This window comes from Balaenoptera musculus, chromosome 4 (assembly GCF_009873245.2).
Source record: "Balaenoptera musculus isolate JJ_BM4_2016_0621 chromosome 4, mBalMus1.pri.v3, whole genome shotgun sequence".
Lineage (NCBI taxonomy): Eukaryota > Metazoa > Chordata > Mammalia > Artiodactyla > Balaenopteridae > Balaenoptera > Balaenoptera musculus.
This window is the reverse complement of record NC_045788.1, coordinates 132,606,728-132,629,630: the sequence shown is the minus strand read 5'-3', so window position 1 is coordinate 132,629,630 and position 22,903 is coordinate 132,606,728. Positions and strand designations below refer to the sequence as shown.

General features: G+C 37.3%; 1 protein-coding gene across 8 annotated transcripts in view; it reads left to right on the top strand.

The window, feature by feature from the left end:
• SYNJ1 (synaptojanin 1) overlaps positions 1 to 22,903 on the top strand; it is an 85,933-nt gene that overhangs the window by 23,736 nt on the left and 39,294 nt on the right. For 3 of the 8 annotated variants that reach the window (XM_036850106.1, XM_036850113.1, XM_036850112.1), the window contains exons 4-13: positions 1,236 to 1,503; positions 4,566 to 4,791; positions 5,556 to 5,639; positions 10,444 to 10,505; positions 11,992 to 12,088; positions 13,238 to 13,407; positions 14,180 to 14,261; positions 17,035 to 17,187; positions 19,769 to 19,925; positions 22,209 to 22,232. In XM_036850106.1, coding sequence (XP_036706001.1) covers positions 1,236 to 1,503; positions 4,566 to 4,791; positions 5,556 to 5,639; positions 10,444 to 10,505; positions 11,992 to 12,088; positions 13,238 to 13,407; positions 14,180 to 14,261; positions 17,035 to 17,187; positions 19,769 to 19,925; positions 22,209 to 22,232 — 1,323 coding nt within the window. Of the gene's footprint in view, positions 1 to 1,235; positions 1,504 to 4,565; positions 4,792 to 5,555; positions 5,640 to 10,443; positions 10,506 to 11,991; positions 12,089 to 13,237; positions 13,408 to 14,179; positions 14,262 to 17,034; positions 17,188 to 19,759; positions 19,926 to 22,208; positions 22,233 to 22,903 lie in introns of all 8 variants that reach the window. The other 5 variants (XM_036850111.1, XM_036850108.1, XM_036850109.1 and 2 more) reach the window with 2 other exon arrangements.

The window sequence follows — 22,903 nt, the reverse complement described above, 5'->3', positions numbered from 1 at the left end:
GTCGTTTTCTGTTCTGGAAGAAGCACCTTTTCTCACCATGAACTGGTAACTGTGAACTGGTTCATGGGGCATACTTTGAGGAGCTCTGGTCTATCAAATGGAGACTTGCCGTATGTTATGAATCTATCACATGTAAAGTACTGTGCCTGGCGCTTAACTGATACTGTCTTGGGTCATCCTCGCAGTCCAGTGAGATTTGTTTTAATCTTATTTTCTAAGGGTGGATATCTCAGGTTGGTTATGTTAACACAGTGAAGTTGGTCTGGATAATAAGTAGTGGAGGAGCCAAGGCGCAGGGTGCTTCTGCCTACATTAAAGCCCACGTTCAAAGTACACCACTGCTGGTGGTTAAGAATCCGCCTGCCAACGCAGGGGACACGGGTTCGATCCCTGGTCCGGGAAGATCCCACATGCCGTGGAGCAACTAAGCCCGTGCGCCACAACTACTGAGCCTGTGCTCTGGAGCCTGCAAGCCACAACTACTGAAGCCCATGTGCCTGGAGCCCTTGCTCCGCAACACGAGAAGCCACCGCAATGAGAAGCCCGTGCACCGCAACCAAGAGCAGCCCCTGCTCACCGCAACTAGAGAAAGCCCGCGTGCAGCAACGAAGACCCAATGCAGCCAAAAATAAGATTAATTAATGAATTAAAACAAACAAAAAAAACAAAGTACACCACTGCTGAATTCCACCTTCATACCCATTGCACAGAATTTTTGTCAAAACTAGATGAAAAAATCCCTATGAGTTTCTTATAAGCCAAATTGCTTTATAAATTGTTTCCAAGGACTTTTTCCACATAGCAGCAGCAGCAGCTCACAGTTATGTGCCATTTTTTCAGCCTTACTATTCACACAGAACTCTCACATGCATTGTCTTGTCTGAACTTCCTAACAATCTTAAAGGAAAGGTAGGGAAGATAACGCATATATTTTTTTAAATTTGATAAATCTTGCATACCCTTCAATTAAGTAGAGGAACAGTTTCATAAATGTGAGATTATCCTGTTAATGTTTAAATGCTTCATTATACTGAATGTATTTAAACAAGGATTTTTTTCCCCTAACTTTTGCCAAAATCTAGTTGTGAACTTAAACATGTCTATGATAAACTTAAAATAACCACAAGGCCAGAGATTTTCAAACATGGAGACATGAGAAGGAAGGCAGAAGAAACTTTGAATAGCTTGAAAAACATTGGGACTTTTCATCCAATTAAAGTCTTTGGTTTTTGCAGGTGATATTATGTTACATTATCTGGTCCTCGTCACTGGATGCATGTCTGTTGGAAAAATTCAAGAATCTGAAGTTTTCCGAGTTACTTCCACTGAATTTATATCACTACGAATCGATTCTTCAGAGGAGGATCGCGTTTCAGAAGTGCGAAAAGTGTTGAATTCAGGAAATTTCTATTTTGCATGGTCCGCATCTGGAGTCAGTTTGGATCTGAGTCTTAATGCCCATCGTAGCATGCAAGAACATACAACTGATAATAGATTTTTCTGGTGAGTTCATATTACATTTTTCCCTTTGTAATCACGTGCTGTGCAACATAGAAGGTTGAGCAGTTATTTCCAGAGATAGCAGCAGTGGGCATTGCCCATTGAGCACACCACTCTTTCCCGCTGCAGGATCCTCAGCAGAGCATAGCAGGCATCCACTGTCATTTTTTTAAAGTCGTCATGTGATGTGAAACCCATTTACTCTCCCTGATCTAGACTGACCTTCCATTTCAGACATATATTTTAAATACTTATTTTAAAATTAGGAACGAATTAATTGTAATACAATTGTGTTACTCACGTCCACTGTTCTTAGTTTCGAGGTCTTGTCTCTGGCAGCATTGCCTTTCTAGGCCCACCTTCCCTTATTATTTTTAATTTTAAGGTTGTAAGTAGATGATCTTGATTCAAGAGCAACCGACTACGAGGAAGTAGTACTCTGGGATAAAGTTTAGCACTGTAATAAAATAAGACTTAATAAAACTTATCATAATAAAGTATGTAACTGTGCCATATTTCACGATTATGCATAAGTGCGCTGTATTGTAAGTAAGCACTAATGGGGGCAGGGCCCACATGACTGTAATTAGTATCGCTTTATTGGAGCAGACCAGATTTCTAGTATAGCTGTTCTCTTGTCCACAGTCAGCATCGATGTTGACTTTTTTCCTTAACACAACGGACAAATTTTATTTCATTTGTTTACTTATGTTATAAGGCCAAAGTCCGGGACTCTCTGCTCTCGGTCTCCCTCAGTAGTTCAGATTCAAGGTGTTTCCTCCTGTATGCTTTCCCTCCCACTTTCACTATCTGCCTTTATGGTCCTGGAGAAGGCCCTGGGTGTCAGAGGGCTTAAAGTCAACAACGTTAGGACAGGAAGCTAACTTCAGAGCAATAGCTTGGTCACCTTGTAGCTCACATGGAAGTGTCTTGGCCCAGAGGAGTGGCATGGGGGAACAGAGAGGGCAGAGTGAAAAAGGGCTTTGGAGCACTGTAGTCAGAGACTTGGAGCCTAGCGGAGGAGGAGCCGATGGGGGTGGGGGGCGGTGGGGAGGGCCGTGGGACAGATGAGTGGACGGAGTCCTGTCTGCTTGTGTCAGCCCTACACTTTTCTGACGGAAGAGACGTTGAAGATTCTGCAAAAGGTAACGGTGTTGCAGCTGGACTTAGGGCAGCTATCCTTACTGTTTTCCCCCCTGCTCATTTTTACCCAAAGTTTCTTTGATTGAGAGAGAAAAGTTTTCCTGCCCTAATTAGAAGTCCAGGCAGCTGCAGATGCATTGGCTAAATGGTCAGCAGTCCAGAACATCACTAAGTTTAATCAGTGGGAATAATTCATGTACCTTTTCATTCAATTATGGCTAGAGGTGGGGCAAATTTAGATAACAGATTGAAGGGTTTATCCAGCAGGAGAGAGGCTGAGCGAAGGGGAGGCTGAAATGCCAAAGGTGAGTTTTGCTCATTTTACAGTTTCTACAGTTTTGCTAAGGATTGGATTCTGGAGCTTCACTTTGCATAGAAAAACGAAAGCTCTTAGAACTCATTGTGCATACCCTTGCAGCTTAACAGTAGGAGTATTTTCCAGGATACAGCCAAGTAAGTTTTGTAGCCAGAGAGTAGCAACTTCCTATCACAAAAACCCAGGTAGCTTTACTCCATTGGAGATTTGAGGCTGCTGCCAGTCGAGAGTCAGGTGTAAATTTAAACAGAATCATAACAGCAAGGCATTGACTGCAAAGAAAAATGAAAACTGACAGCAGAGGGAGAAACTCTACCTGAGCAAATGTATGGATCCCGCTTCTCTCTAAATGGGGGACCTCTGCTAGGACAGGGGCCTCAGCTGTGGTGTCTGGACAGACTGGGCCACAGTTTGAGCTTTGCCTCAGGTCAGTGTAGATAATAGTAAAGCGTGGAAGCTTAAGTCCTATTTTGAAATTAATGATGGTCATCGGATTAAATGTTATCGCAGGAGTAATCCTACTACTCATCGCCGTTCCAGTATGCTTTCCTGAGTGGATGAGAAGGGCTGGGGTTGTAGCTGGTTTTCCAGGACTGCATGGGGCCACCACCTGTTTTCTCTCTCCTACAGCTGTCGCCTGAGGAGGAGGGTGTTGGGGACAACTGCTCCAGCCGCGTTGCTGTGTATTCTTGGTATTAATGGCCCTAAGGCATCAAGAGAATGCTGTGACATTGTTTTTCTACCTCTTAAGACAACAAGATAGTGCAAAGCACTTAAGAAAGATTTCCGCTTAAATTGGTAGTTTTAAAACTCAGAGAACCAAGCTTCAGTATTCTAGAAACTTCACTTTTTTAAGGCACCTTTTTATCTGAAAGTACCAGATAGAAAGTTTTTCTGCATAACAGTATATTTGCTTTGGTGGTAGGTTGGTGAGGAGCTTCACATGTTTGCTTTTGGAGGAATAAGGTTCGGACGGAGCCCCTGAGGCGGTCAGCAGGATGAGAAGATGGCCGGCGTGGCAGGACCCCAGCCCCTCATCCCTGCTTTAGACGTAGCAACTCTGCTTTTCTGTTTCCTAGTCACCAGCCTTCTGCGTGTTCGTTTGAACAAAACTCTTTGCCCCAAAAAAGTTTGGCAACCAGGCCCCATCCATTATCTAGAATGTAAAAGTATTTGGAGCAGTGGAAAACTCTAGACATGCGTTAATACGGTAACCACTAGCCCATCTGGCTATTTAAACTTAATTAAAATGGAGCCTTATAAAAGTCAAGCCTTAAGTAGAGCCTTCTAAAGTAGGGTGGGGATATGTGTATGAAACCCTTTTTTGGAACAAGTGATAAATACATTATGAATAAAGGCATAACAGAAATGGGGCCCAGATTCTAAAATCATAGAATGTATGCTTCTTTTCTATGGACCATAGATCACATGTCCAAGGATCTCATTTTACAGCCCTATCTTCCAATCCCTGGCATAGTGAATGTAAATGAATTGATTTATTTTTGGTGCTTTTTAATGTGCACGTTCCAGGAGCACCATTTTGAAACGTACGCTGTGTGTTGTCCAGTGCTCATTACGCTAATGCAGTTACTTCTTTTTTTGTTAGGAATCAGTCTCTGCACTTGCATCTCAAGCACTATGGTGTGAATTGCGATGACTGGTTATTACGCCTCATGTGTGGGGGAGTAGAAGTCAGAACAATTTATGCTGCTCATAAACAGGCAAAGGCTTGCCTCGTTTCCAGGCTAAGCTGTGAACGAGCTGGGACCAGGTTCAACGTAAGGGGAACAAATGATGACGGTCACGTCGCCAATTTTGTAGAAACAGAACAGGTATATGTTTATATTGCTTAATTCATGTATTAGGGGAGGGGCACAGAGAATAATAGAATAACAGATTTTTATTGATTCAGAACTCATTTCGACACTGTAATGTCATTTTATGGTTGTTCTTGGCTACTTATTAGCCTTAAGAAAGGATTCCCCAAAACAAACTTACTTAGCCATGGCTCTTCAAGTAAGTAACAAAACTTTTTGCATTGCCAGTGTCATACGTTTTAGTATTGAATTTAAAATCCTCAATTATAGAGCTAGACAACTTAAGAAAAGTGTGTTTTGATGAAATTAAGTCAAACCCAACTCTTAAAGCTAAGTATATAGTACCATTAAAATGAAAAGTTATAATATTTTTGACTATGAAACTATGTAATTGTAAATTCAGGCCATGCCCCCAGTCCATTTCAGATCTTCAAATTAGTTTTTGAAAAATAGAAAAAGGTAAAGAAAAAAAATGAACTCTGAAGGTATATGTATAAAATATTGAAATTCAAAAGGAATTCCTTTTTAAAAGTTGTAATTCTTATGCTTCTATAGTCACTCTTTTCTTGGTTAATGTATATAGAAGAACTATCACTAGTTGAAAAAAGAATCCAACTTATTTAGTGGCCTATTTTGGATATTTTGTTAGGATCATTTGTATATGAGAGATTGGTCATAAGATATAACTAGCGTGCACTAGAAGTTAGTAAATTTGTCTTTTGATGTAGAGGTAACAACTTCATCTGTGGAAATATTTTACCCATTATTTTTCTCTGTAGGTTGTGTACTTAGATGACTGTGTTTCTTCCTTCATACAAATCCGGGGGTCTGTCCCATTGTTCTGGGAGCAACCAGGGTTGCAGGTATGTGTTTTGACAGTTTTTTTTCTCTTGAGGACTTTCCATATTTTCTAAAGTTTCAGGATAGTTTATCAGTTCATTGGATAGTTCTATTACTCAGTCTAATAATATTAGCTAGATTCATAAATGAGGATCCAAGTATAGAGGTCCTGGAATTGTTCTAGTTATTTTTTCCTTTAATGTTCTTTTAAATATCCATAGAAATTCAGCTCCCATATTTAATATTAAAATTTTGATGTTTTCATGGCACATTGATTTTCAAAGTGTTTCTGTGCTTACTATCTCAGTATCTTAGCATATAACAATTGAGTCTCTGTAGGTAGAAAAATGTAGTAGTTAAAACAAAGCTTCTGAAACCAGACTTCTCAGTTTGAACCCTTACTCACCACTACTAGTTTTGTGATCTTGGGCAAGTGATTTAACCCCTTTGTGTCTCAGGTTTCTTATCTGTAACCTGGGACTAATATTAGTAGTTCCTACTTCTTAGGTCTTAGGGTTCTTATGAGGATGAAATGAAAAGTGCTTAGAATAGTAACTGACACACACCATCAGCACTAGGTAAGGGTTAGCTATTGTTGTTAATAAGAATATATCTGCTACTGAAATTTTACTTTGTAATTTGTAGTGACTTGTCATCTTGAATATGTTCTCTGTTTTGCTTTCTGATCATTTTTTCCTAAACTTTCCTTTGCTGATTAAATGTCTAACCTTTAAAATGTAAGATTTTTTTTCACCTAAGATCATAATACTGGATTGCCCATAGTACTGTGATTTTGCATTTTATTTTTATTCAAACATGTTTAGTTCTTAAAGTGTTAAATTATATTCATTTTAGGCTTCTGGTATATAATGTGTAGTAAATTTTGTGCCTCAGTCTACAGTATTGAGAAAACGGACAGAAAAAAAAAATCTTGCCTCCATTTAGTTCACAGTTGGATCTCTCTTACATTCTAGGATGGTTATTGTGGAGAAAAATTGCAGACCACTTGAACCTTTTCAATAAGGCAGTTTATTCAAGACAGGCTAAGAATTAACAAGGATTAATACTTGTACTGCTTTGCTAAAATTCCTGAGTTCTCGTTAAGACCAGTTTAACTCATGTGGGTTTTATCTTTGGCATATAGGCGTAACTTAAATAGATACGTTGTTCCCCAAGTCTCTCTTGGGAAAGAATACCAACCCTACCCCACTTCTCCTAACTTTTTGTGACCGGAGAAGGGTGTTTGGAATATTTGCTTTAAGAAATTTCTAAAACCTTGCTTTGATGCAAGGTAAATGCTTTTGCTTTAGAGACAGGCTAGTATAAGAGATTGTAATAGCCTATTTATAGGCCCTCTGTTTTACTGCTTTCTGTGTTATTAAGAAGTTCAGAATTACAGTGTTTGGTTATTCAGTAAGGTTGGATCCTGAGTAGTTACATTGAGGGATCCTCCTTGGGTGGGACTTCCTTCCGACTTCCTTCTGTGTTCTGTGGCCTGTCCACACAGGTAGTCTGGCTGGATAATGTCATTTGATTATGGACTGAAAACTACAGATTTTTAAATCGTGCCTTTCTTGATAGAGATAGTAATTTCTGAGACATCAAGGCAGTCCAGCAATTCTGCCAAATCGTCACTGAGCTGGCCTGTTGTCTCAGGTTGGATTGAGGATTGGGTCAGTAGTTCCCAGTTATTTAGCTTAGTAGTTTTTAAAGCCAGCCTTTCTTTCAACAGGGATGGATTCGTTTCATGAGTATCTTTTATCATTTCCCCACCATTCTAAAAGAGTAGGTAATAGAGGAATGAAAATAATAGATATTGATTTAAAAAAATAAAAATATCAAGACCCCAAGTTCATCTTCTCATAGAAGACAAATAAGGACTTTTGACTTAGGGTGGCTGTAAATGGTCGTTAGGTGTCCTGTGTGTTCTCGGGACTGGGATTTATTTTGGGGGATCCTTGAAGTTAGTGTTGCCTAGTGAGATGTCGCACTTCACAAGTCACGGACAGAGAATCCTCAGGCCGTTGTCCCTTGTTCTACCTCTTTTCCTCCATGAATAATTCCTCTCAGGTTCTTAAAATATTTTAAAGGAATCTTTGGAAGTGATTTTAAAATGCAGATTCATGGCCTCAACTTCACTTGAATCTTTTCGAAAGATTCAACTTGAATCAACTTGAATCTTTTTGAAAAGATTCAAAAATAGAATCTTTTGGAGTGGGGCCAGGAATCTGCCTTTTAATTTGAGTGGTTAGTTTAACCACTCAAATTAGAGAACTCGTGTTGTACTGGATCCTTTCGTGCTGCCCTTGCGGCGTATCCAGCCCTGCCTGCTCCAGCGGCCAGTCCTGAGCCAGTAAGGCAGCCCCGTGACGCTTAGCCCCAGCTTTCTCCTAGGTCTTGGGACTTTCTCTTTCTTTTCATTCCCACTCCTGTCCTCTCAGTTAAGGTCTTCATAATTCCTTCTTGCCTGGAAGATTCTCACAGTTTTCTAACTGGTCTCCTCCCAGCTTTCTGGCCATTCGTACCACTTTTGATCTACTACACTCATCAGATCTAGGCACCCGTTTCTTCACGTTCTGCCTTCCTCGACTTATCCGGCTTCATGCCTGGCTACTTCCAGCAAGAATCCTCTGCTCCCCAAACGAAGGTTTGTTGTCCTTCAGTAGCCGACTCAGATCTCGTGGAATGGATTCCAGTCACTCCTCCACACTGATCTCTTCATGAAATCCTTGAGTTCTTCTAAACGTGTATTATTCTGTACACATTAGGTGTATATAGCCTTGTATCCTATGAGAAATTCAAAGACTGTAGTGATGCTTCAGAGAGAGCTTGCAATCTGGGGAGACGCCTTTTATGGAAAAGATAAATATCAGTATCAGTTAGTTTGAGGCATCATAAGAGTTGTCATAAGGTGCTGCTCAGGTGAGGGTGATATTTCAAGTGCTGGCAACTCACTCATTTCACTTATGATTTCCTTTTTTTGAAGGTATTTAGCATTTATAATTTGTAGTGTTCCTCTGATACTATATCATTACATTATATTATAGCCTATATTAGTCTTAAAAGATGGTCAGCATCATGAGATCTATGCCTGGCGTGGTGTGGCACATTGAATTTTTGGTTGAATTGAAGTTTCAGAAGTATGTGAACACGAAGCAATACTATTGTCAGAAGATGATGTTCCATACCGCCCAATGAAATGGTTTTCTAAAAATATCTTTGATGTAACTTTTTTTTTTAATTGGGTAAATTTATGGTTATTTAAAGCCTTAAAACTTTTATCACCATTGACATAACTTTTTTATTATAGAATTTTTTTTAACATTGAGTAATAAAACCTAGTCTAGTCTAACCCAACAGATTGCTGTAAGTGTTATGATGTGTAGCTAATTGTGTATATGTGTTGGGGAGCAGACAGCAGGGAACAACGACAGCCGTTACCTAAAAAACATGAGAAAACTTGTATTTTTTACACCTTCTTAACAGTTGAGAGTACTGTGCAAGATAAATGTTAATGAATAAACAAAATGCCAAGTCTTGAACTTTTATAGAGTTATAGGCAATTACCGGAGAGGACTCCAAAGAGAAAGTTTTCTGCTGCCTAAAATGCTTAAAGTCCTGGAGCACACATCTTTCAAAATTTAAGATTTTATACAGTCTATTAAGCACTAGAAAATGAAATGGAATATAGATGTGACATTTGGCTAATCAATTTCTTACTAAGAATAAAAAGCACTAAAGAGAGAATCCACTGATTTCTCAGGACAGTCATTCAGTTGTCTCATCAGATCAGGAGGGGTAATGCTGAGTGAATGATAATACTGTTAATTCAGTTTTGAACTTGGATGGGCATATTAGTGCTTATTTTCTAGTTTTATTTGTCCAGCTGCATGACTGATTTGGCAACCCTTCTCCCATGCCGCCTTTAAAGTCACTTTGTTCACAGATTAGCAAGAACGAATTCTGGGGAACTTTGATCCCAAAGTCTCAGGGAAATGTTTAAAAGTGAAATTCAGGGAAAGAATCTGGTCTCACTGCTGTATATCTTCTTGGCATCTGTTATACCTTTCTCAGTTCTGCCTCATCTCTCTGTCGCTTTCCTATAGGAGAAAAGAAAAACTTTAACAAAACACAATCGGTAGTTATTTTCCATCTTGTTTAATTCTCTTAACCCAGATTTTCTGATTCTGCAGAATGTGCTGTTACTATAGTTGTGTGCCTGAGAGATTGACTTGGAAAGTCTGTTTTTCCAGGAACAATATTTTTAATTTGTAGGATCTTTGGGTGAGGGAGGAGTGAATAGAGTATTCAGCATAACAGAGAAGAAAAGAATATGTAGACATTGCACTTGTCGGCAGCCCGGAAGAGTAGGAATTTTGGTAAGGAGGCCTGAATTGTCATGCGAATATTTTTTGAAATGAATGCTGTTGCCCTGAGAGGACAAGTTTATTCACTTGGCTGTATTTGGTTTTTTATTGCCCAAATGGCAATATCGGTTGACATATAAATGGCACGTAGTTTGAGCTTAAAACAAGGTAATGTATGTGAAAGCACTCTTAAAAATATCTTACATAAATAAAAATTCTTGTTAGTTTACAAGTGTTTTCATAGTGGTCTAACTTCTAGTTCTTTTTTTGTGAGGTTGTGTTTTAAAAAATAAAAGGGATGAGAACCTCCTAGAACTTGTTTTTTAAAGAATATCATGAATGGCAATCACTCAGCTCACTACTGGGTGTTTAGCAAATGCATTGTTACATACTGTAAACAATATTTCTTTTGTCTACATGTTGGCTTTTGGTATGATTAAACATATTTTTCTTATCTTAGGTGGGATCTCATCGTGTTCGTATGTCAAGGGGGTTTGAAGCCAATGCACCTGCTTTTGACAGGTAAGACTGATTATTTTTACATAGTGCTGTAGGTTTTTTTTTTTTTAAGAAATTCACGTTCCTTTATTTATTTATTTATTTATTTATTTATGACTGTGTTGAGTCTTCGTTTCTGTGCGAGGGCTTTCTCTAGTTGTGGCAAGTGGGGACCACTCTTCATTGCGGTGCGCGGGCCTCTCACCATCGCGGCCTCTCTTGTTGCGGAGCACAGGCTCCAGACGCGCAGGCTCAGTAATTGTGGCTCACGGGCCCAGTTGCTCCGTGGCATGTGGGATCTTCCCAGACCAGGGCTCGAACCCGTGTCCCCTGCATTGGCAGGCAGATTCTCAACCACTGCGCCACCAGGGAAGCCCCAGTGCTGTAGGTTTTGATGTTGCTAAGCAGTGAGACTAGTTGTAATTGTATTTACTGATTCATTTCAGCTTTTTTGGCTCTAAGGAAAATTTCTTCTTGACTCCTAATTTAACTGGAGAACAGTGACACTTACTGTTATGAATTCTAGGGGTGGTAGCACTAGGTGTGTGGGTCTTGTTGTCTGGGCCTTAAAACTACCTCTTACCAGTGCGCTGTCCAGTACGGTAGCTACTAGCCACATGTAACTCTTGAGCGTTTGAAATTGACTAGTCCAGATTGAGATGTGCTGTAGGTATATAATATATACTGGATTTGAGACTTAGTGCAAAAAAAATGCAAAATACTTTATTGATATTTGTTTTATATATCAATTACATGTAGAAATGATATTTTAGCTGTACTGGGTTAAATAAAATGTATGTAAATTAATTTCCTCTTTTGAGTTTTACTTTTTTAATATGCCTTCTAGTAAATTTTAAATTCTATCTGTGGCTCATATTACATTTCCTTTGGACAGCATTGCTCTCTAGCTTCTGGAATGGTTAGAAGCTGGAGCAAATAAAGGCTTATATTTGGGGTCTCTTTTTCTTAAGGCTAGAGCTATTAAGGAGGCCTCTCTGAATACTCACAGAGCGTGTGATGTCCTCATGTGTGAGGTGCAGCCCTAGGCCCTCTGCCCTTGCTGCCTTCCCAGCCAAGCTGGGTGGCTCGTGTTTTCCATGCCTGTCTAGCTTCAGCCTCAGGGTGGAGAGGGATCTGGATGATTCCAACAGCTCTAGCATAGGTGGGAGCTTAAGTCAGAGAGGAAATTGCATTAACTGAGTTTTTATAAATTCAGAGTCTTGAGACCATGTGGAATGGATTTGTATCCAGTTTTGCCAATTCTGTGAGTTTAGGGGCTTCCCTGGTGGTCCAGTGGTTAAGACTCTGCGCTTCCACTGCAGGGGGCTTGGATTCGATCCCTGGTGGGGGAACTAAGATCCCACATGCCACAAGGCACAGACAAAAAAAAAAAAAAAGAAAGAATAAAATACTGCCGTGTGGGTCCTGTTTAATAATGGGTTCCTGTTGATTGAAAAAAGTTTTTGGCTTGTCATTTGACATATGTTTATTTCCTTTCTTTCTTTAATAGGCATTTTAGAACACTTAAGAATTTATATGGTAAACAAATAATAGTAAATTTGCTTGGATCTAAGGAAGGGGAACATATGCTAAGTAAGGCTTTCCAGGTAAGTACGATCATGTTTTTCTTCTGTTCTGGCCCATGGACACCTAGAATGGTATTTTTAAATAATATAATAATCAAATTCTTCCAGGAAGTAAATTACTTCCTAGAAAAAGATTGGGTACTTGTTGGAACCATTCATTCTTTGGGGAAATTAGGCAACAGTTTAGGGTAATCTTGCTGAAATTGGGATTATGGAAAGCTTTCAAGGCAATTGACCCTGTTTTCTAATCTGCTTATTTATGTTGTAGAGAAGCAGAAGGATACCCTCCCCCTAAAAAATGCTCGTCTGTCACTGGCATAAAGATAACAGGCAGTTTCTTCCTTCATCTGTACATCGTCTTGCCTATTTCCTAGAAACCATAGTTACTGTTTTAAACCTATGAAATGTTGAATAATGCATTTGTGTACACAAAAGACTTCTTGTACTGATGAGAGAAAATTTGAGAATTTTCATTAAATAAGAACCTAAAGAAATGTCTGACTTCTAAGGAAAAATATTTTTCATAAATGTTTATTGAGTTTGAATTGATATAAATTATAGTGTTACATAAGATTATAAACTTAAACAAAATGGTTAGAAAACATTTTCTAAAGTTTAAGCTAATGAAGTCCAAAATTAATTATTTGGCTATTTTGTTTTAATATTGTTAATAAACAACTTATACTTTAGAGAATGACTTTTTATGGTAAACTTTTGAAACGTTTGTATATATTGAATGAAGGTATAAAAAAATGAATTTTTCAATTTTTGATGGGCTTTGTCTTAAAAAATAAGCTGTTTTATTTTGAGATTCTGTAATAGATATAAACAGTCATTATATTTTTATGGTAAAAAATGAAACGCTGGTGGTTGGAAATCATTTTTCATTTTCTAAACCAGATGGGAATGTTATTTAAGTTCCCTGATATTAATCATGTCATACCCAATCTCTCTGGGATAGTATATGAGGTTTTAGGAAAAAGATGCCATAAGATATCAGCAAGTAATTTTCCATTTTACTGCCAGTGGCAATGAAAGCTTTGTGAGATTAGTAAGATTTCAAGGACCTGCTGAGATTTTCATTTAAAATGTAAAGTTCCATTTATAACAGTATATTGATAAGATCATATTTAGTTAACATTTAAATGAATATTTGCCCTTTATTTTCAGAGTCATTTGAAAGCTTCTGAACATGCAACTGATATCCAGATGGTGAATTTTGACTATCATCAAATGGTTAAAGGAGGAAAGGCAGAAAAATTACATAGTGTTCTTAAACCTCAAGTCCAGAAGTTTCTGGATTATGGATTTTTTTATTTCAATGGAAGTGAAGTTCAAAGGTTTGACTGCTCTGTTTCTCTTTTCTTTAAATTGGGACTTTGCTATAATTTTATTTAATTAAATAAAATACCTTCCTTTATTATACTTGATTTTAAGCTTGTTTTGCTTTCTTTCTAGTAATAGCTTACATTACTGGGCACATACCATGGGTCAAGCAGTACACTTAGTCTTTACAAGTATAATAACGATCGTAGAGATCAGTTCTATTATTATCTCCATTCACATTTGAGGAAGTGGAGGCATAAAGCTATCATCTGCCCCAGGTCACATAACTAGGAAATGGTAGAGCTTGATTTATCTGGCTCCAGATCTCATGCTGCTATCTCTGAGGCTATTCCATTTCTCTCTTAAAATTAATGTCTTAATATTTCTTGGCCTCAGGGGCATCTGAATAGAGTACTCAACTTTTCCCTTTCTCTATGTTCCCAAAAGTCAGGTGACAAGAAAACAATTCAATGTAATTCCTTGTGACTTTCTAAAGTCTTTTGCATTTTCAACAAATTGAATGGAGATAATAAAATCTATCTTGCAAATCTAAAAAAAAAAGAATGTATGGCAGAATGTTAACAGTTGTAGAACCTGGATGGTGGGTATATGGATGTTCACTGTAAAATTCTTTCATCTTTTTTGTATGTTTGAGAACTGTTACACTAGAAAGTTGGGGGGAGAAAGTAGATGCTTCACTTTAATCAGCTTAATTTTTCTCAGTTTGTTTTAGGTTTGTTATTTTTGTTTTAAACTATCTGTTTAATTTCACTGAATTTGTTACAGATGCCAGAGTGGTACAGTTCGAACAAACTGCTTGGATTGTCTTGATAGAACAAATAGTGTGCAGGCATTCCTTGGCTTAGAGGTAAAAAGAATAAAATACGTCTATGCAACTTGTATCAAATGCCTTTTCCAGTGCTTTTGTAATATTTATGTTTCTCATTAATTACTTCTCACAAAATGAAGTTATGCTAAAGGCATTCTTTACTTGTCTTCTAGTCTTTTTCTTTGGGGGAGGGGGCAACATCCCTTTTCATTTAAATGTTTCCTTTATCTGTTCTAAATACTTTCTTTAGATAGCGTCTGTTTCCCTCTATTGTTCCTTAACTTTCCCTTAAAAAAAAAACCCTGCTATTTATACTATTCCAGTAATTGCCTCTTCTGCCTGTCTTTTGGATAAAGAAAAGAGATACATGTATATATTTGGCCTTTATTCTCTGTGTTGTCTTTTAAAAGTCTTTTTGGAATGGGGGAGGATCTGTTTTCACATGTACAACCCTATAGGATTATATTTTTGACAGAGTCTGATCCAGTGCCATTTACATGGCATTTTCAAATCAGTAGTTACAAAAAACAGGATCAGATGAAAATGTCATTGTTAGAAGGAAAGTGAATGAGAGCCAACTTCTGTAACAAAGTCTCTGTTTACAAGTTTTTTCCTTTACTATTTATCTATCAAATTCAGTCTAATTTAGGCATAATCTCAACTATTTGACAAACTGTGTAGCAATGCTGAGATTTCTAAGTCTTGCCTATTATGCAGCACTTAGGTTCATATGGCTATTGTGGGTCTTCATTTAGTTCCATAGGAACTTAGCATAGTTCTCAAATACTATGAAAAACAGGAATAGGAAGTAACAGGTTCTTATTTCCTCTAACAAATGATCTTACATTTGGCCAGAATATTGGTTAATTAGTTACTCTGCAACTGAGGGTCTTTCTATCTCGAAATGAAAGTACAGTGTATAGAATTGTCTACTACAAAAATGTATTTTTCATGTAACTAAATAAATTTTACTGCTTTGCCTTTTTTGAAATCTGTCCTTGAGGTTTACTTAGAAAATAACAACAGAAATAAGTAAAAGCAGGCATTTGGTCATAGGGATGGAGTTTATCACACGGCTCAGGTTTGTTTTAAGTTCTGTTCTGAAGTGGCTAAAAACATTTAGTTAGATTCTGAGAGTAAGGTTAGTGAAATACTTGAACATCTTCATTAAAAGTAGAACAAGTGTTAGAATCTGACTTAGCTGACTACCCACCGTTTGTTGTTAGGTGTGAGAATACTCCCTAGTATAGCAGTTGGTTGACTGGTTACAAAATATACTGCTAATGTAGGCAAAACCAAACTACTTGTAGTGAAGACCACTTTTGCCCAGTTCCTTGAAGAAGGAGGTATAAATGATAAAGGAGATGCCGGAGGCTGATTTTGTTAATACTCCATGCCAGCAAAGAATAGCCCTGGTGTAGGTCTCTAGGCAATCAGATAAACCCAGTATAGGGTTTTGTATATTATTATTATTTTTTTTTTTTAAAGGAAACTATGTGGTTTTTTTGTTTGTTTTTGTTTTTGTTTTTTAAATGGGAATTATTTATTTATTTATTTATTGCTGTGTTGGGTTTTCGTTTCTGTGTGAGGGCTTTCTCTAGTTGTGGCAAGTGGGGGCCACTCTTCATCGCGGTGCGCGGGCCTCTCACTATCGCAGCCTCTCTTGTTGCGGAGCACAGGCTCCAGACGTGCAGGCTCAGTAGTTGTGGCTCACGGGCCTAGTTGCTCCGCGGCATGTGGGATCTTCCCAGACCAGGGCTCGAACCCATATCCCCTGCATTGGCAGGCAGATTCTCAACCCCTGCACCACCAGGGAAGCCCTGTATATTATTTTAATGTTTGATCCCTCTATAGTTATGGATAATGTCCACTTATAGACAAGATAAAAGAAAACACAAATGGGAAGGAGTTAAGTGAAAATGCAAGGCATCGACTAGATTCCAAATAAGAGAAAGAGACTGGATAAGGATTATACGTTGCTTTGCCTTTGCCAGACTTCAAGGCTAAGAGTCATTCATAGTAAAGACCAATAACTTCTCTAAACACTTCCACTGTGATGAAGGAACCGTGGGAGCCCAAAGATCCTTGCATTCCTTGCATGCTGTGTTCCCCCTAGTTCTCCCTTATATGCTTTACTGATAAGAATTTTATACATTAGAAGCTGTCGTGACTTTATTCAGAGATATGACTTACTTTTAAAATTTTGATAACAATTCAAGAGCAGCTCAACTTTTCTCACAATCTCCTGACCTTAATTACCCAAATGTGTAGAACCAAATCCAAAATTTAAAGAAACTTAGTTATTTCTACATATATTTAAATAAACTAGGTAAATATTGATATATTTCTCTGCTCCAATGCGTGCTGTTGTGTATTGTTCTTTTAGGTGAACAAGATAAACTAGTCTGATTTATAGGGACATTTTTTTCCTTTTTTTTGGCTGCGCAGCTTGTGGGAACTTAGTTCCCCAACCAGGGGTTGAACCTGGGCCCTCGGCAGTGAAAGCGGGGAGTCCTAATCACTGGACCGCCAGGGAATTCCCCATAGGGACATTTTGATAAGCTTAATATCATTTAACCAGAAAGAAGTTCTTATTACTGCAAGGGAATACTGAGTTACTTGTAGGTTTCATTGACGTGATATTTACTTTAGAAATTGACATGATGGGAAATAGTAAACCTGTGTTTTCAGAATCCAGACCCACAAAGTCCTGTATCCGTAAATTTTTGGTTTGATTCTGGTAGTTCTTAAAAAGTCACATCATAATGAATGTATTAATATACTTACAAAAGTTTCTCTTTTGCTATTTTAGATGCTAACTAAACAATTGGAAGCTCTCGGCTTAGCTGAAAAGCCTCAGCTGGTGACTCGCTTTCAAGAAGTTTTTCGATCAATGTGGTCTGTGAATGGTGATTCAATCAGTAAGATTTATGCAGGAACTGGAGCTCTTGAAGGAAAGGCTAAGGTAGATCTAGATCTATCGTAACATTATAAAAGATCCTTTTTCCTTCTTTAGTAAAGCTTTAAATGGACTCTTTTTTAAATTAATAGTTTGGTTTTTATAAGATATCTGTTTTAGAATTCTGCTTTGTCATGCTTTTATGGCCTCTTTAACACTTCCTTCTATAGTGGATACTAATGACTGAACGGATAGTTATTCCCCTAGGTTTGAGGGACATGTACATATGACATACTCGGTTGTTTAGTGATAATCCACTAGGCTTAGATATGTGTTCCTCACCTTTTTTTAAATGATTTTTCACCTGCATAATATCTATTTTACTTTTCATATTATTTTGATTAAAAATATGTTTTTTTTAAACCTTTGGTTGTGTGTGTGTGTGTGTGTGTGTGTATGTGGCCGCGCAGCACGGCATGCAGGATCTTGGTTTCCTGGTCTAGGGATTGAACCCAGGCCCCTGCAGTGGAAGCACGGAGTCCTAACCACTGGACCGCTAGGGAATTCCCCCAAATATGTTTTTCTTTAAAAAAAAAATCAGAGACTTCCCTGGCGGCCCAGTGGTTAAGATTCCACACTTCCAGTGCCGGGGGCATGGGTTTGATCCCTGGTTGGGGAGCTAAGATCCCACATGCTTGCTGTGTGGCGCGGCCAAAAAATTTTTTATAAAAAATTTAAAAAAGTAAAACAACAAAACAAAATCTCCCCTCCCCCCCCAAATCACAGTCTTCCCAATAAAGAGTCTTGTCTCATTTGACTTTGTTTCCCCAGCACTTGACACAGTGCATTCTGTTGGATAGATGTGTGATAAATGGTGGATGGACCAATAAATCAATGGGCAATTTATGCCACACCCACTGTGAACCGAATGCTATTAGGGCTTAAGTTTTTATTCTTTTTCTTTTCTTACCTTGAAAAGGAGGCTATCAAAATGTGCAAAGGAAGTGTGAAATATGGACGTAATTATAAGTCTGTGCCTCATCATTACTTTTATCTACAGACTACTTTCTCCTTTAGTGTTTGGGCCTTACTGAGGGACTTTGGGTGCATACTTGAGACATTTTTCATTATTTTATATACTTAAATATTGACCTTTTATGGCTCCTGGCCTCCATTGAATTTATTAATATTCTAAATCCCTACAATTTCTCAAATTATCCCAGAAATAGAAACAGGGACATTAACCACTTTTATAGTTTCTTATTTAGCCGCTTCAATATAGCAGCTGAAGTTCATCATCACAAAGTCTTTTAATTTCCAAATCTTCCTCCTTTTCTGTGTCTCATAAAGTGTCATGCCTCTGTTCAGAGGTATTGGCCTTACTTGCAAAAGTTCCTTTTGTTCAACTCACAGAAGTAATTTGTATTGACATTTACAAATATTTACTTCTTAAATGGTCCCTATTTTTGAAAACCTGAGACTCTTAAACTTTCATGTATTCCTTTTGAATAAAGAACATAATTCTTGCTTTTAAACCTGATTCTCTACAACTATTGCTTAAAATATTCTTTTATGTTCTGCCTTTTTGTTTCTGTAGTTGACTATCTATGTACAGAGGTTACATATATTTTCAACGGTCTTTTATCTCTAACAAAATAGATATGAAATTTTATGTATTAAATATTCTAGTCTAAATTTAACTGAAATCTAACATCTGAACTGCTCTTTCTTTTCCTTTCTCTGGGTTCCTTTTGATTAATTGCCTGATAATGTGAATGGTGAGTCTCTTTTCAAATAATGTCATTTGCATATGTTTTATGGAAGGAAATAACATTTTAAGCCTCAAATTCCTGTTATTTAAGGAATAAAAATTACATATTGCAAACTAAAGTTCTTTTTCTAAAAGGCAAGAGTTTGTTTTTTTTTTTAAACAATCATCAAAATCTGTAAGATTAAAATATCTTTATGGTAGCTAACACACCTAAGTAAAATATATGTTCATTAGAAGTTATAATCGGCTCTCTCACTGTAGGAATTGGCATATATTTATTTTTATTACTTATATTTACATAGGCAAAGTGACCTAAAATATACAAACTGTAGTTTACATGTTACAGACTAGACCTTCGTTCTCATATTCAATTTTAGTTTTAACTAATATAAGTTATTGGGAGCAATTTCAATTTTATTTTTCTACTATTAGAGTACTTCGAAGTTTTTCTGAGAACATGCAAGTGCAGTGTATCCTCCTTTATCTCCCCTGCTTCTCCCCACCTATCCCATCCATCCCCAAGTCTAAAAGTTACTATGTAAGAAGTAATTTCCTTGTCTTGAATAAGTACATTTCAGTTTATTTCCTTTATAGTAAACAATTTTAAACTTTTAAGGCTCTAGATATCATTAGTGGATGCAGTTGTGGCACAGAGCTTCTTCTGTCTCTTTGTGCAGAGCTGTTATCCAAAAGAGGAAAAGAAACAGTGACATCTTGAGGCATTTTAATGTGATGGTTTGATATTCAAATAGAATAATTAGGTCCTTTTTATTACAGTAAAGTCATATAAAACTTATTTAAAGTTTAAGAATACCTATTGAATAAAAACAATTTAGAATGAAAAGTCCATGCTTTTTTCCCCAACAGGCTGGAAAGTTAAAAGATGGTGCTCGTTCTGTTAGTAGAACAATTCAGAATAACTTCTTTGACAGCTCCAAGCAAGAGGCCATTGATGTTTTGCTACTGGGAAATACTTTAAATAGTGATTTAGCTGACAAAGCTCGAGCCCTTTTAACTACTGGAAGTTTGCGTGGTATGCGTACTTACTTTATATTTTACTTATATTGTTTATATTCCTTCTAAAAGTCCAAGAGGTGAATGTAAACTTATTTACATAAATACTTTTTAGCTTGAGTTGATTAAAATAGTTTTGGAAGGAATTTCTATCCATGTAATTTTCTAAAATTGCATTCTCCAAAGGAAGTTTATCTCTCCTAAAATGTCTATATCATTAGTGGAATTATTAAGCTAAAACTGAGGCCCATGCATGTTTTCTTTTATAGATTATGATTGAGGAGGGAAATGGTTTAAGTATTGCTAACTTTATATAAGGCAGGAATTCATAAAATATTCAGCTAGTACTTTCAGTAGAGTATTCAATAGTTAAGTAGAAAACATTGCTTTATTGAAAAAAACAATACCTTTGTTAGTTATTTTGCTAATCACCACCCCAAAAGTTTCTATAACTTGGTCCTACCTTTGAAATGCTATTGTTTGAATGAGCATTAAATCATATTAATAATTTTAAAACGTTGCTTATTATTGGACACTATCATTCCCAATTTTAATATTTGACATAAATATATGGCTTTCAGAATGGCTGTTTATCTTTCACTGTGTCTTTCATTAAAATCAAAAGAATTTGAGCTCATATCAGTGAGCGTATATTAAGCAGTATCGTGGGAAAACTCAATATACATTGTAGAACTTAATAGACTTCCTTAATTTCATATTTTTTTCTATTTTAACACTGTAGCACTCTGAACATTTTTATTTCTTCTGTTACCCACCCCCCCCCAAACCAAATCTTTCAATTTTCCCTGTTCAAGTAGGAGAAATTGTTCTTCATCAAATAATGTACTCTTGGATCATTACTTGGTCAAGTACGTTATCATGGATTCTTTCAGAATTCTGCATGGTGCTGAAGGTAGTTAATTACAGTCAGCTCCTCAGGGATCTGTGAGTAGGCTGGGGACTGAAGTCTACTAAAGCTCTGAAAACCAGAATCTGATCTTAGCTACTGCTTTTAACGTCAGGCTTTCTTCCTGGCTTCCAGCAGTAGGCGCTGACTGATTTGCGTCTTATCACCTCTTTCCACCTGTGCCTACTTTGATACGGAGGCATTTATCAGCAACAACTGAAAGTAAGCCATTGAAGGAAAGAGAAGTGAGGGACCTGAGTAATTCCCAGACTTGATCATCAGTTTTTTTGGTTTCCTGCACATTTTACTATATGAAAAATATACCCTTAAAAAAAGTACAGTCAGTTCTGCTCTAATGCTTATTCTGAGAATGGGAATTTTGTTCCAACATGGATGCTATATCAGGGGACATTTTGAGTATAATGCCAATTCTGCAGTAGTTTATGCATGATTTCACTGGTAGTAATGCTAGGGAAATGCAGAAAGCTGCACCCAGCAGAACTGAGTTGGGTAGAAATATACACAACACACATACACATGTGCGTACACCTGAGACATCTCTCTCCCTCCGTTCACCAGACGTATGATGAGCCAGATCCATCCATATCTGGTGTTACAACTTACCGTCCAATTGCAGAGACCCCTCCTCCCAGGATTCACAATTACTCACAAGCACAGGCCTCCTGCTGCGCATTTCTATGAGGAAACCTCAGGTCTTTGTCAAAATGAAGTGCCATATTTTAGACGTATTCGTACATTCCTTAACCATTTAACATGCGTAAAGTTCTGCTACCGTTTTTATATTAGGTTCCTATCTTTCTTGGCACGTCATTGACGAAGTGTTTGAATGTTGTGCCCGAACCCCATTTTTGCCATAAGCCCTGTGCCTGTGGGAATTTGCACCATTTTGCCTAGCATGGTGATTTTGCTGGAATGTACATGTTTTGTTATAACTGAACTGATTGTACTTATCAACTGGTGAGTCCCAGAAGGAATACTACAAGGTGTATGTTAGGGCAGTATCTTCAGTATTTCAAAGTCCTCCAGCCTCTTAGGTTTTCAGGTTCATATTCTCCCTCACAAGCATATGCACGTGGACACACATAGACTTACGTATGGGAGTAGCCTGGAAAGCTACAACCTTCTGATTGTGAAACTCTGGACATCACTGAGTCCCCATAGGATTTTTCTTAGATGCAGAAGGTTTGCATCAGTCATTGTCATTTATTTTTATCTTTGGTGTCCTACAGCCATCAGAAAAAAATTGACTCATCAAACTAAATCAAAAGAAAGAAATGAGGCCGTCTGAGAATGTTTTGTCATAACATTCTAGACTTCAGCTGTAACTTGCTGTTTTACTAATGATTCTTTGTTTTCTTCTTGATGCATCCATAGTTTCTGAACAGACATTACAGTCAGGTACAGTATAGAAAATCAATCTGTAAATAAAAGCAACTTCTCTATTTTTTTAAAAAGTTGATGTTGTATATAAATAAAGCCGCAAATAAATGGAAACTTTATTTTGCCCTCTGAATCTAACATGATAAATTGATACCTTGTTTTAATCTGAGAAAAAAATTTTAAGTTTGAGAAAACTAAGTATTTCATTTAGAAGGAAATATGCACTGCTCTTTGTATTCCTGTAGCAAATGCTTAATTCCAATTAAATAGAGGTCATCTAGTTTTAATTTTACTTTTATATTTCATTGAACAAACATTATTAGTGTTATATCTTACTCTTTATAGGCTACTGGACAAAACCCAGGTGTGACTCTTTTGGATTAATGCCCGAGTACTGTGATATTTATGACTACTCAACGGTGCTTCTCACACATAATATTTTAAAAGGCATTTAGTGTACTAAAATATGATCTGAAATCTTTTAAAAAGCATTAAGATTGCTAACAAACTTAGAAGAGTTAAGTGTGTGAGACCTAAAGGTCGTTATTTTTCTTGCCTTTCCTATTCTTAGGAATCTCACGCCTTCATTCTGTGGACAAGGTTTATGATCTTGTCTTTAAACTTGAATCTGTGGCGAAATGAGCAAAAGCTAAACTCTTGCCAGAAATTTAGCTGAAAAAGACTTTCAC